The sequence below is a fragment of the Nannobrachium achirus genome (assembly GCF_963921795.1).
Source record: "Nannobrachium achirus genome assembly, contig: SCAFFOLD_287, whole genome shotgun sequence".
Lineage (NCBI taxonomy): Eukaryota > Metazoa > Chordata > Actinopteri > Myctophiformes > Myctophidae > Nannobrachium > Nannobrachium achirus.
This window is the reverse complement of record NW_027664645.1, coordinates 57501-72358: the sequence shown is the minus strand read 5'-3', so window position 1 is coordinate 72358 and position 14858 is coordinate 57501. Positions and strand designations below refer to the sequence as shown.

The 14858-nt window shown below is 41.8% G+C and overlaps 1 protein-coding gene across 1 annotated transcript in view; it reads right to left on the bottom strand.

The window, feature by feature from the left end:
• Positions 1–7882: 7882 nt before the first annotated feature.
• LOC308280703 (3'-5' RNA helicase YTHDC2-like) overlaps positions 7883–14858 on the bottom strand; it is a gene marked incomplete at its 5' end in the record, with an annotated part of 60944 nt that continues 53968 nt past the window's right edge. Inside the window, 6 exons of the mRNA XM_080755022.1 lie at positions 7883–8195; positions 8903–9079; positions 11116–11289; positions 11784–11884; positions 14204–14283; positions 14715–14858. The exon at positions 14715–14858 is cut by the window's right edge and continues 56 nt beyond it. Of these exons, the coding sequence (XP_080611148.1) occupies positions 8028–8195; positions 8903–9079; positions 11116–11289; positions 11784–11884; positions 14204–14283; positions 14715–14858 (844 nt within the window). The remainder of the gene's footprint in view (positions 8196–8902; positions 9080–11115; positions 11290–11783; positions 11885–14203; positions 14284–14714) is intronic.

The window sequence follows — 14858 nt, the reverse complement described above, 5'->3', positions numbered from 1 at the left end:
TTTTTATGGGAATCCTGAAACGTAAAATTTTGATTTCGCTTAAATGCATTTAGTTATACTTATGTTAACTTTATAAACTTAAATACAAATACATTGGACATGAAAAATAGATTAATTAAAGCGGGTCATGTTTGCATGTTTGGAATTGTAACAGCTGAAATCAATAATATATCAGTATTCCGATATTAACCTGCGGGCCACATTAAGTGAAGGTGGGGCCCGCCAGTTGCCCATGAATGAATGATGTGGGACATGGTGCTCATGACCATGATGAAACCAGATGACAGCGCACGCACGCACACGCACGCACGCACGCACGCACGCGCACGCACGCACGCACGCACGCACGCACGCACGCACGCACGCACGCACACACACACACACACACACACACACACACACACACACACACTTTGCTTGGTTGTTGAATTCTTCAGAATACAGAGTCAGAGTGAAACAGTGTTGTTGCAGCAAGAGGAACTTATGGAAGTAGAAGTGGAACTGAGAGTTTGGTTTCTAGCAGCTTATTGTGGAGCAACACGTTCACCGCAACGTCCTCTCAGGATATGTATGTATATGTATGTAGGATATAGGCAGGGACGTGCTGGCCATTGGGAAAAGCGGGACAACTCCCGAACGGCCGGTTCATTCCCGGCCGGTCCAGGCCGGCCATTAGGAAAAAAATGTTGGGCAGAAACCTCGTATCTCCAAGTTTCAAATTTGTACATTATTTTCGCAAAGCAAAGCCCTGCTTCATCATACAAGGCTGTCGCACAAAAGTAGAGAAAACAGCAGATCTACAAGCACACAACGCCTCGCGGTGCGAGGCGTTGTGTGAATCGTCTGTTTTCACTAGTTTAAATCATTTTTAAAATGATAAATACAAAACAAACGGTTTTGGACATCCAAAACCACAACGACAATCCACCCGACAACGACGAAATATATCTCATGTAATGTAATTGGCCCACTGGCTTGTCACTTGTCATGATCTGAAATGGGAAATCTTTGAGTAGCAGCAGCGCTATAGAGAGAGATCTCTCTCTACAGCGCGCAATGAGGGCCTCTCCAAATCTTTTTCCCGGGCTGAATCAGGGGCCCAGCACGTCCCTGGGTATATGGTAACACAACTGCCAGTGTTGCGTAAAGAGGGACATTTTAACAGAGGGCTAACCTCCCTCCCCAATCTCTGACCACGTTGTCAGCAGTCCTTGATACAATAACCTATTAAATTAAATTATTCTACATTTACTGATTATAGAGAATGTTGTATAATTGTAATCAGGTCTTTATTTGCTGTGCAATGAATGAATCAAACTGATCGCAAATCATTTCTTTGAATAGACTCATCTCATATAAACAGAATTGACACAAGGAACTCCACACACTATCACTTCTGCTGATTATATAGGTATTCTAGGTATTATTATTGACTGAACTGTCTAACACAAACATTTTATAAATAATACTGAGAGAATACTAAACCATCAATGTACAATAAGCCGAAGACACGTAAAACATTAAAAGTTTCAAATGTAAAAATAAATAAATAAAGAAAACGATCCCATCAAGATTTGGCGGGCCCCCTGTAATAACTCTGAGGACCCCCAGGGGTCCCGGACCCCCCGTGGAAGACCCCTGGTATTTGCTACTACTCTTTGTTTTCAGAGCCCAGCTACAACAACTTTGCTTCAATTATGATCTAATTTAACATTGTTCTGGAGCAGGAGCACAGCGATTGGGGGGTCACAGGTGAGGAAAAAACCCCAACCAAAAGTCAGAAAGGTTATTCTGGCTGTTTTAAAAGTGTAATAAATGAACTCAGGATGTTTTGAAACCTACAAAACAACTCTAACATTATGAAAATCAGACATTAACTTGCTGTCGTAATGTTCTGGGAGGTCCCAATATAGAGGGGGGTCCGGAATATTTTACACCCATCATTTACTCATTCGATGCCTTGACCCAGAAAACATAGGATTGGCATGTTTAATTAAGTTTCTAGGTTGTTTAGAAGCCAAGATAGCACAAATTATGTATTTTATGTCGGCCATTTTGAACGGCCAAAATGGCAACTTTGCAGGTGTCAGAGCAAATGGCAACAAAGATTTTTGGATTCCCCATGCTCTGAATATTTAAAAAATGTATAGTTTTACAAATCCCCACAAAATTCCAACGAATAAACATATATTAACATAGTGAACCTGACTAGAAGCAAAATTTGAGTTATTTAATGTTCACTTAAAAAATACAAACAGTATATTCAAAGATTTGCACACATCTTCACGACGTTTCAAAAACAGCAGATCTACTCTATTTTTCAATAGCTAAAGTATAAAATAATTAAGGCCCCTACACCTTGGGCCCTAGTAACTCAGTCCCACTCCCCCTCATTACTTTATGCTTTAACCAATGAAAAATAGCAGATATACAAGCTCACAGCGCGGCACCGAGTGCCGCGCTGCGAGCTTGTAGATCTGCTATTTTTTTTTTAATCGTGAAAATTAGAATTTTGACCCGATTCTATAAGTGTCTTTTGAATCCTTCTAAGATTTTTTGAAAAAACCTGTGTTTCTATGTCAGCAATCTGGCCGGCCCCACTCCCCCCCCCCCCCCCCCCCTTGTGACGCTCCTGCTGTAGATAGTGTACTGTATATTTGATAAGATAAATGAGGATGTGTATAAAGGAGGGGATCTGTTTAGTACTTACTGCCTGGCATTGCTTTGACCCAAAGCACAGAGGAGAGGATGAGGAGGGTGTGTAGCAACTCATAATGTAATAACTGCTCATAATGTAATAAGGGCTCATAATGTAATAAGAAAAATGTAATAAAAACTCATAATGTAATAATCAGCTCATAATGTAATAAAAAAACGAGCGCATAACGTAATAATGGATTTTTCAATAATGTAATAATGTAATAACGTGTTACATTAAGAACCTCCACATAGGAGGCTCATAATGTAATAAAACTTCATAATGTAATAATGTATTTTTATTACATTATAAGCTGATTATTACATTATGAGCTTTTATTACATTTTAATTATTACATTATGCACCTGTTTTTTATTACATTATGAGCTGATTATTACATTATGAGTTTTTATTACATGTTTTTATTACATTATGAGCCCTTATTACATTATGAGTTGCTACACACCCTGCCAACTTTGTTGATGAAGAATGGAGCAACTATCTGCTAAACATGCAGCAAATGAATACATATGGGGATCATTTAGCTGTACAAAGAGCATCCACAATGTTGTTAACATACAGTTTGTGATTGTATCGACACTGGGTGTTGATGCAACATCGTTAATATCCCCATGTGGTCAGTATGACGACAGTCTGCCATTGCTAGTTCTGGGCCACTTTACCGAAGGTCATGGGGACCATTATGTAAGCCTTGATGGACCAGTCACACACTTGATTCAAAGAGCGCACCTCTTCGATCTGTCCAGACTTGGGGCCAGAGTGAGGTGCCGTGTCAGGGCCAGAGTGAGGGCAGAGCAGGGCAGGAGATAGGAACGGATAATGTCATTATGAGACACACGCACCACCTCACTTCAAACTTGGTTTGATTATTTTCCCCCTTTTCCACCAGCATACAGTATCAGGTAGCTACAATTTTGACAGTCCAGTAACTACAAGCCCTGGCTTCTCTATCCCACAAAAACATCAATCAAACAGGTAGCCACATGTATCACAGTCAAGCTCAAATTATAAATAACAATAGTGTAGAATATGCCCAAAGATGGTGTATGAAACAACAGAGACGTCCATACATTAGCATAATGACTTAATAGTAGGGTGACCATATTTTCAGCCGCTCAAACCGGGACGCGAACCACTGTTGCCTAAAACCGAGACCCTAAAAGCAATGTGCACGTTATCGCGCACGTGCGTGCCCAATCTGCCCATTCTCTAACATTCGTGCAAGCGCACATACGCAGCAGGGTTGCAAACAGGTAGTGAGTGATTGACAAACAGCCTCAGCGTTGAATTCAGACGCGCAATGAATTTGTACATGTTTTCTGATTGGTTAGTTGAGCATATATTCGTGAAAAGAAGATGATAAATGTCTATGCAACCACTAAAAACAGATATTATTGGCACAATTTTGTAGTGAATGTTGAAAAGCGGGACATATTAGTGATATTTATTTGAGATATTTGTCAGGATACCGGGACACGCAGCTTGAAAACGAACAGTCCCGGCCAAACCGGGACTTCTGGTCACCCTACTTAATAGTGTGGTCTCAGTTGTTATATGAGATACATGACGGTTTCCTGTGCAAATAAGCTGAAAAGCTTACTAGGATCTCCCTTTAGTTGACCTTGTACCAGTGAACTGCACTGTCATGAACCTTTTCCTATGCAAACTTCTAATAAAGTCTTCAATCAATCAATCAATCAATCAATCAGGGATAGATAGCACCTTAACTCTGCAGCCGCACTGAGGCACTCCAACACAATAGTGCACCAGTTCTTTTAGAGTTGTGCATACTAGTATCCACCTAACGTTTCTTCAAAACCCTTAAGTGTAACCAGTCATTACAGACAGCGACGTTAGCTTAGCTTAGCTTAGCTTCAGCACGTCAAGCCCTATTATAAATCCGGCCCTGGGCCAGCGTGAGGGACAGAGTCAGGGCCAGAATGAGGTACCGAGTCAGGGCCAGAGTGAGGGCTAGACTTAGGGCCAGAGTGAGGGACAGATTGAAGTGGTGCGCTCTCCTCTGCTTCCTGGACTCATTGAATCAAGTGTGTGACTGGTCCATCAAGGCTTACATAATGGTCCCCATGACCTTCGGCAAAGTGGCCCAGAACTAGCAATGGCAGACTGTCGTCATACTGACCACATGGGGATATTATCGATGTTGCATCAACACCCAGTGTCGATACAATCACGAACTGTATGTTGAACATTGTGGATGCTCTTTGTACAGCTAAATGATCCCCATATGTATTCATTTGCTGCATGTTTAGCAGATAGTTGCTCCATTCTCCATCAACACAGTTGGCAGGGTGTGTAGCAACTCATAATGTAATAAGGGCTCATAATGTAATAAAAACGTGTAATAAAAACTCATAATGTAATAATCAGCTCGTAATGTAATAATAAACAAGCACATAATGTAATAATTAAAATGTAATAAAAGCTCATAATGTAATAATCAGCTCATAATGTAATAAAAATACATTATTACATTATGAAGTTTTATTACATTATGAGCCTCCTATGTGGAGGTTCTTAATGTAACACATTATTACATTATTACATTATTGAAAAATCCATTATTACGTTATGCGCTCGTTTTTTTATTACATTATGAGCTGATTATTACATTATGAGTTTTTATTACATTTTTCTTATTACATTATGAGCCCTTATTACATTATGAGCCGTTATTACATTATGAGTTGCTACAGGGTGGCTGTAATCTTCATCATCACAGATCTAAACCGACCAGAACTCAACAGAACTGACCCGATTCAACACATGACATTAAACAGGTTTTAACTTCAAGCTCTGGAGTGTGAAAGAGAATAAAGGAGGAGTTGGTTCTGTAGTTTGTAAGAATCAGCCAATCAGATTAAAGATACGACGTTGCATCACCGGTATCCAGGAAGAGGGCAGTTCTAGACTGCTGTTATTAAAGTAATTCATGTAGGCATATTAGTTTAATTCATTCATTCTCTATTTCTTTAAGAAATGAATCCATTAGTTTAATTCATTCATTCTCTATTTCTTTAAGAAATGAATCCATTAGTTTAATTCATTCATTGTCTCTTAAAGAAAGCCCTGGCTCAAGAAAGCGTGAATGGATTAAATTGTCATTCTAAGATTCAACATTAAAGTTTATTATTCAAAAGATCAGCAGCAGAACAGCAGCAAAAATTACAGAAACATTTTTACAAAACAATGAGAGAATTGTCACATTGGTCTAAATATTGAAAATATGAAAAATAAACGTCTTATAGACACACATAAAACATCACCAAAACAGCCGCAAAATTAAATAAAAATAATGAATGTGTTAATATGAATATGAACTTAGGATGTGCTCCATTTTATCTGAACATGAAGAAGACAACAATAACACCAGGGATCTCAGTGGTTCTCAAAGTGCGGTCCAGGGACCCCCAGAGGTCCTTGAAGGTGGCCCCAGCAAAACTAGTTAAAACAGTCAGTTCGACCAGTTTAAACCGAGACATCGGCCATTTGAAAATAGCTGCTAACTGAAAAAAATAAAATTGTGAGGCTGTAAATCTGCTACAAATAAATACCAAAAAATAATAATAATTCTGAAATGTGTTTTTAAATGTGTTTGACACATTAAAAGGACACAAATCTTGCATGGGAGGTCCCTGGCATGAACCACTTTCTGGAGGGGGGGTCCGCAGTACAGTCAAATACTACTGTTATATCGGACAATGTGAACATGAGAACGCAAACGGTCACAAAGACCTTCTGCTTCTTCATTATGGAGCAATTAACATGAATTAAGAAGAGCGTAATGGACACTGTGGATCAAGGGCTGTGTTCTGGTGTGTGTTTGGAGTAGGTGGACATTCTTTGATGTCAAGCCGAAACAAAAAACTCAAAATCTTTTACATTTCCTGAAAAGGAACGATTCTGTACTCCAGCAAACAAAACAGATGTCGTTGTCATGTATTGTGTCGTATGACGTCTGACTTCAGAAACTGTGTGTAGTTGGGAGTGTGTTCTTGTTGTGTGGTTATAGTCGGTGGATATGGACGTGGTCGTTTATTGGTGCATTTTCATGAAATTGTGTTGTCTGTGTTATTGTTGGAGTCAAATGGGCTCTATGCGCCGCACCCACATTGGAAAGAAAGTTGGCCTCCTCCTTACTTCCTTCACAGGATAGTCCATGGGCCATACGAGATGTCGGTATCCGAAAGGTGGCAAAGGTTACCATGCATTTTTGAAAAGCTCTATATCTGTAGATTATATTTTGGTATTAGCATATGAGGGGTCAAACTAGGGGTTTCTTTCCTTTGGAAGCATCTGTTTTGGACGAAAAACATTCCTTGGGCTAAAACGGCCCCTACAAAAGTCTGAAAAGTAATGACTCGTCACTTTTCATCACTAAACCATAGACTTCTGGGGCTGCTTTTTTAACCCAAGGAATGTTTTTCGTGCAAAACAGATGCTTGCAATGGATTCAACAATGGACCCCTCATATGCTACTTAAAACCGATTAATTATTAGCATTTTTTTCCTGTATAGTAAAGTTAATGGGACACCAACTCTAGCGGCTGATAACACCAATTTAGCTGTGTCTCAGAAAGGGTTATCATACCAAAATATAATCTACAGATATAGAGCTTTTCAAAAATGCATGGTAACCTTTGCCACCTTTCAGATACCGACATCTCGTATGGCCCATGGACTCGTTCCCAGTGAGCCAACATGCACCATATCGGCACACAGACTCCGTCGTGGACCTGAATGGGACACGGCCTTAATCGGCCTCATTGGTAACACCTGTGAAATAATTGAGGAAGAGGCCTAATTCCTTTCCAATAACGTGCTGCTGTGCACAGAGCCTCAAGGGCATCGGTTCTCAACCTGTGGGTCCAAATTATTTTGGGGAGAGGGGTCCCCAGATGATTAACTTAATGTGCAACATTGTTTTGTCACTCAACAGTAAACAAGCCAACGTAAAGTTTTAAGTGTATAGAGGGTATGTGCACATTTCTAAAGTGACAATTTAAGGACTTTTTAACACTTCTAAAATGACAAATTAAACACTGGCCAAATTGTCAAACATTAGAGGCAGAAACCGTGTTTTACAAAATGTAATACCTCAACTCTTAGTGCTCGTCGGGGTGGGGAGGAGGGGGTCCCCAGTTAAAATATGATTATTCTGGGGGTCCCCAGTTAAAATATGATTATTTGGGGGGTCAGCGGGCCTGAAAAGGTTGAGAACCACTGCTGTAGGGGAGACCTTGTGGGCTATGTGTTGTGGTCTGGTGTGTTTGCGTTGCAGGTGGACGGCTCAGTGTATCTTCAGAGAGGAGAGGTCCTCGGGGACGGTGGTGGTGGTGGTGGTGGTGGTGGTGGTGGTGGTGGTGGGCTCACTGTGTTGTTGTGGGTTCACTCCGTCTCCTCCGTACGCCTTCTCCCACAGCTGGAGCAGCTGGGCGCCGACGTGAGGCTCCAGCTCCTATTAACACCAGACCAGGGACGTGCAGAGAACGTTAGAGAGGCAGGGGATGACATTTCTAAAAGGACCTTTCCGTGAAAATAGCAGACCTCCAAGCTCACGACACGTCGCGCTGCGACGCGTCGTGAGCTTGGAGGTCTGCTATCTTTAACAATTAATTTTTTCCAAAACTTTTCCAGAATATTTAACCTGATTTCCAGGACTATATAACAATAATTCAGCTTAATAACGAGTCGCTTACTCCTACGCGCAATGCCTAAAGACAGGTAGTGTATGCCAGTGGTTCTCAACCTTTTCAGGCCGTGACCCCCCAAATAATCATATTTGAACGGCACCCTGACGAGCACTGAGAGTAGAGGAATTTTGTATAACAGGGTTTTATTGTGAAAATAGCAGATCTACATGCTCAAAACGCCTCGCGTTTTGCGAGGCGTTTTGAGCATGTAGATCGGCTATTTTCATAATTTCTAATATTTGACAATTTGGCCAATGTTTAATTTGTCATTTCAGAGGTATTAACAAAATCAATAACCAAAGACAATGCATAGCTATTTTCTTCAGGACCTTCCGGGACTCTTGATCAATTCCTAAACTTTTCCAATACTGGAAAAATATTGTTCTAATTTCAAAATATTTCCAGGAATTTCATGACCGTGGGAACCCTGAGCGATACTCTTTCAACGGGTGGCGCTGCGTCTCTCACTGACCTGTGCGTCGCGGCTGTCCTGGACCTTGCGGTTGTCGTTCCAGGGGTTGAGCAGCGTGTGGGCGAACTGGAAGGGCAGGCTCTCCGTGCGGATCCACTCCACGCCCAGCGCGTGGGAGGAGCCTCCGTCCTCGCCGCGCTCCTCCTCGCCCACCGCTGACGTCATGCGAGCGTAGCCCTGTGCAGTGGTGGACACAATGTACTCACATTGTTACTAAATGTTTAACTCAGGGGTTCTCAAACCTTTTTAGGCCGTGACCCCCAAAATAAACATATCTGAACTGGGGACCCCCACCCTGACAAGCACTTGGAATTGTAGGTATTACATTTAATGTAACGGTTCCACAGATGACTATTGTGGAAATAGCAGATCTGCATGTTCACACCGCCTTGTAGATCGCTATTTTCACAATGTTCGCCTGTTGCTTACTTAATATTTGACAGTGTGGTTTTAAAACGGTCTTGAAAGTCTTTAGATTGCCACTTAAGAAATGTGCAGATACCCTGTATACCAGGGGTGTCGAACTCATTTTGGGGTGAGGGCCGGATTGGATGAAAGGCGACTTGATGAGGGCCGAACCAGTCGCGGATCGGATGACACTCGCTCACATGTTCGGTCTGTTTTTCTTCCTGTCGTCTTAGCCACTGCTATAGCTAGCAGTATAGCAGTATATCATTTTACAAATTGTGTTCATTATTAAGTAAAATAGCTACTTTCATTATTGGTATTACTGTTGCAGTTAGGTACGAGAGATGCTATTTGTTTAAAGGAGTAGTTCATCCCCAAAAGGACTTTTTTTTCTTTGATTACTCACGCCATGGAAACTTGAGTTCAATAATATATTTTTATTTTATTTGTCCCATTACTAAGACAAAAATGTGATAATAGTACACTTCCCCCCATTGATTCCGGATGGGGACCCAAATGCATTTGGGTCCCCATCCGGAATCAATAGGCATGCATTTATTGTAATCAAATTTCTGTTTTAGGAATGAGTCTACATTGGCTCCATGGCATTTTGGGGGTGAACTACTCCTTTAAGAAGTGCCAATAAGAATAAACCATTTGATAATAGAATAATTCGATTCCTGATAGTCTCTGCTATAATTTGTAAATGGCTAAAAAAAAAATATTATTGATGCAGGACAATAATAATTTTTTATTGTATTTTATAATAAAAAGAATAAAAGTAATGAACAATAATGGCATATTCAGAAAATATCTGAATAATAAAACTTTTACATTTTATTATTATTATATTTTTTAAATAAGTTATTTTCTTAACAACATTAATTTCCATGTCTAATATGTGTAATCTTTGAGTACAGTTCGAATATTGTAGGTACGTTCAGGTATTATTCATAGCCAGACAGACCCCCCACCCCATTCCTAGCAACGCTGTCATCTTCAGAGAGAGAGAGAGAGCTGATCACTTAACATTCCAATCAATCAACTCAATCACCGCCACCTGGTGGGAGAAACCTAGCCTGCAGTTCTTAAAACAATCATAACTCTTGACAGGAATGGGCTAGAGACTTACTTTTTTTTTCTAAATGCTCAGAAATATATGCTCTACAAGCCTGGGGCCGGATTGAATCACCTCGCGGGCCGGATCCGGCCCGCGGGCCGTATGTTTGACATCCCTGCTGTATACACTTATACTGTGTGTTGGTTTGTATACCATTGAGTGAGAAAAAAAATTACTATCATCTGGGGACCCCACAAAATAATTTGGGGACCCCACTTTGGGTCCCGACCCCAGGTTTGAGAACCACTGGTTAAACCCGTTGTTTGACGCTTGATGAATGCCTGAACGGATTTCCAAGCGGATTTTTTGGTTTGAAAGCGGTCAACGGCGTGCACACACGTGGTGCATGATCTGTGCATGATTCGCGCACTATGGATTACATGGCAGTATATGGAGAATTTGGCAGTTCAGCCTCAAAGTGGCCATTTTTAAAAAGCAGCGAATGAGTTAAAAGAAACAAACAAACACATCTAAGAAATAACACGAATTATAAGATATATAATGATTAAAAGTAGTGAAATTAGCCGATCTACGAGCTCACTACGCGGCGCGAAGCGACGCGTTGTGAGCTCGTAGATCTGCTATTTTCACTAGTTTGGGTCCCGGGGCAAACGTGTCATTTCTCTTTTGCGGTCTCGAACTAAAAAGGTTTGGGAACCACTGCTCTATGTGATGTTGTTGTCACCTGGAAGTACACAGAGCCCTGCACAGAGAAGGCGAGGTAGACGTCGTGGCTGTGGACGAAGGCTGCGTTGAGTTTGAGCTGGTTGCTACTGCTGGTGAGCCAGGCGCCTCTGTGCTGCGACGCCTCGATGTGACGCAGGCTGCCGCTCCTCATGACGAAGTAACGCGCCACACACTGGCAAAGACACACACACACACACACACACACACACACACGCACACACGCACACGCAAGGCAGCGGTGTTAGATCACTGGGACATTCTTTAGAGGGCCAGTTCACCTCTGGGACAACCAGATCTTATTTTATTGTTGTTTGGGACACGATCAACACAATCCTGAGTTATTTTTTGTGTTCAATCTGTGTTTGGAGATATTTTAGTATTTCAGCGTGAATGATGATGCATTTTGCATCATATGATGATGAGTCATCATAAGGGGAGGGCTTGACATTTTAAGGTTTGAGAACTACTGATTTAGACAAAAAATGTTTAAATGAATTCTGCAATGAATCTCTGTATTAACAATTCAACAGGATTTTTTGCAAGGCTACCTCATTGTATCACGATATATACGATACCTCTGAAAAGGCATATCGTGGAGACATTGTATCTTCTCAACGATATTTATCACCATATCGCCCACCCCTAAACTGAACAGAACTTGGATACCTTTCCAGAGGCAGGCGAGCGATCCGAGGCGTGTTTGGACTGCAGGGAGGCCTTGTCTCTGCTGGACTGCTTGGAGGCTGGGGACAGCTTGCTCTGTGAGGCTGGGAGAGAGAATGAAAATGACATTTCTAAAGGGGCCTTTTGGTGAAAATATTGGAAATAGCAGACCTATATACAGGGTTCCCACACATCTTCACCAATTAATTTCCAAAACTTTTCGAAAAACTTTGACAGAATATTTAACCCAATTTCCAGGACTATGTATGCGATAAGGTCTTGCTGCGCGGTCATTACGGCTTATATGGACACGACGGGGTAATAATTCCCAGAGGCGGAGCCGAGGGGAATTATCAGCCCGAAGTGTCCATATAAGCCGTAATGACCAAGCAGCAAGACCTTATAGCACTTATTACCCGGCTAATACATAAAATTAATAATTTGACTCAAAACTAAAATCAAAACAAAGTGTTTCCTTGTTTACAGACGGCTGGAAGTGCGTCCCCCCGAGCGCAACACGGTCGCCTTGGAAAACAAGGAAGTGCTGATCAAATGGAATCCATTTCTGTTACTGCGTCGTCTATTTCTCGCCTCAAATGTTTTTAAAGACATTCTTCAGAGCAACGTTTGGTTGTAAATGTCGCTGTGTGTTTGTTTACATGGCTGCCATGTTGGATACGGCACTAAATCCACGCAGTGTATCCTGACTGCAGCAGCTGCTCTGAGCCTTTGATTAGGCAGCGGTGAATTAGAGCGGAGCGGTCATTATACGCTCATAATTCACCGCTGATTTCAGCGCTCGACCAATCAGAATCAAGCATTCAACCAAGCCGGGTAATAAATAACAATAATTCAGCTCAATAACAGGTTGCTTACTCCTATACGCAATGCCTAAAGACAGGTAGTGTATGCCAGTGGTTCTCAACCTTTTCAGGCCGTGACCCCCGGAATAATCATATTTGAACTGGAGACCCCGTCACCCTGACGAGCACTAAGAGTTGAGGAATTTTTTAAAACACGGTTTTATTGTGAAAATAGCCGATCTACATGCTCACAACGCCTCGCGTTGAGAGGCGTTGTGAGCATGTAGATCTGCTATTTTCACAATTTCTGCCTCTAATATTTGACAATTTGGCCCATGTTTAATTTGTCATTTCAGAGGTATTAACACAATCAATAACCAAAGACAATGCATAGCTATTTTTTCCAGGACCTTCTCCCAGGACCCTTGATCAATTCCCAAACTTTTCCAGTACTGGCAAAATATTTTTCTAATTTCAAAATATTTCCAGGAATTTCATGACCGTGAGAACCCTGTATATATAAAATAATGAATTATGTGTTATTAAATAACTCTTTCTCAGCCATTTACAATATGCTTGTGCGCCTATACTGCCAGGAATATTATTAATTTCCAAGTTATCAGTAGCCTAACCCAGCAGGGATAATATGATTGCAGAATGTAGTACACGTACTATACCACTAGAGTGTGCCCAACGATTAGGTCTTGCAGTCTGGACTAAGCCTGGACAGCATGTGGACCATAATGGCCGCCTATTATGGCTCCCGGTCCGCCGAACAGGAGCGATCCCGCACGCCCTGAACGTCGTGCGCACGCCGTGCACACTCGTTTTTGCTCCTGAGTGACCACTCTGTCAGCCTGCCATTTTTTTCCGAATGAAAATCCGTCTAAATATGGTAAAGTTTGATAAGAAAAACGTCAGCTTTCAATGCTATGGAAAGGCCTATGCTATGTTATGGCCAAACGACTTCCGGGTTACGTCATCGATGATGTCATTTCCATCGTAATATGTTTCTTTAGACTGAAATGAAGCTAGAAAGGTCAGTTTTTGCTCTAAAAATGTCAAAAAAATACCAAAAAAATCAGAAAATCATCAGCAAGGCGACGTTTGGCAATCTGGCTGGCTGGGCCTCCTCAAAATGGCGACGTTTGGCGATTTGGCTGAGAAATTGTTAATAATCATAACATCATAATAATCCTAAAACATAGCATAAAAAGGCATGGTGATAATTATTGTATTATTATTGTGATACAATATGTTTCCATATCGCCCACCCCTAGAATCAAGCCCCCTTTGATGTCTATGTGTGCCATAGAGTATATATAAAATAGAGAGCGGACCGGCCCCGCCCCCACTATCATTTCAATGCAAGTGCTCAGTGGCGTTTTGAAGCAACGGCTACATGCTAGCATGTAGCTAATCCAGGTGCATTCTGGGGGAAATTGGAACCAGATCTGGTTCCAAAATGACGTCACGCTGCTCTCCGCTCAGAGGAAGGATTGTCTGGAGTGGAGGGGGCGGGGCCAAAATGCACGTTTAGGCTGCAGTTCCAACTTTGGCCACCATCGGGGTTGCTTCAAATCTAGCCCTGGGTTCTGGGGGCTTGATGTGTGCACATACCTGCTGGTGACAGCTTGGTCTTGGAGGCTGGGGACAGCTTGGTCAGCGATGACCCTGAGGCTGGGGACAGCCTGTTGGACCTGGTGGAAGTAGAACGTTTTAATTGTGTTGTTTAAAACAAAATGTTTAAAAGGATCCCTGGCTAATATAAGCTGCATATGCCTTAGTACGTTATAATTGCCCCATGTAAATGGAAGTTTATACAAAACCACTTTAACCATTATTTTATGCTTTAACTATTGAAAAATAGCAGATCTACAAGCTCACAGTGCCGCGCTGAGAGCTTGTAGATCTGCTATTTTTGAAAAATATTCTGACCCGATTCTATAAATGTCTTCTAAATCAGTGGTTCTCACACTTTTTCATGTCAAGGACCCCCACAAATGTATTTGGCGGACCCCCATCTCATCTCTTTGCTTTGAAAAAATATATATTCAAAGATTTGCATTTTTTTTTTTTTAAATAGCAGATCTACAAGCTTGCTTTTAAAATGAACGTTCTGGACGTTTACCTGTGTGTGGGGCTGGACAGGTCTCCTCTGGCGGTGGCGTTGGGGTCTCGGCGCGGGCCGGGGGGAGACGACCGGCCGCTGCCGCCGTTCCTCCAGGGCTCTGCGGTGGCGTTCTGGCAGGAGCTGCCGACGGACCGCGGCCGC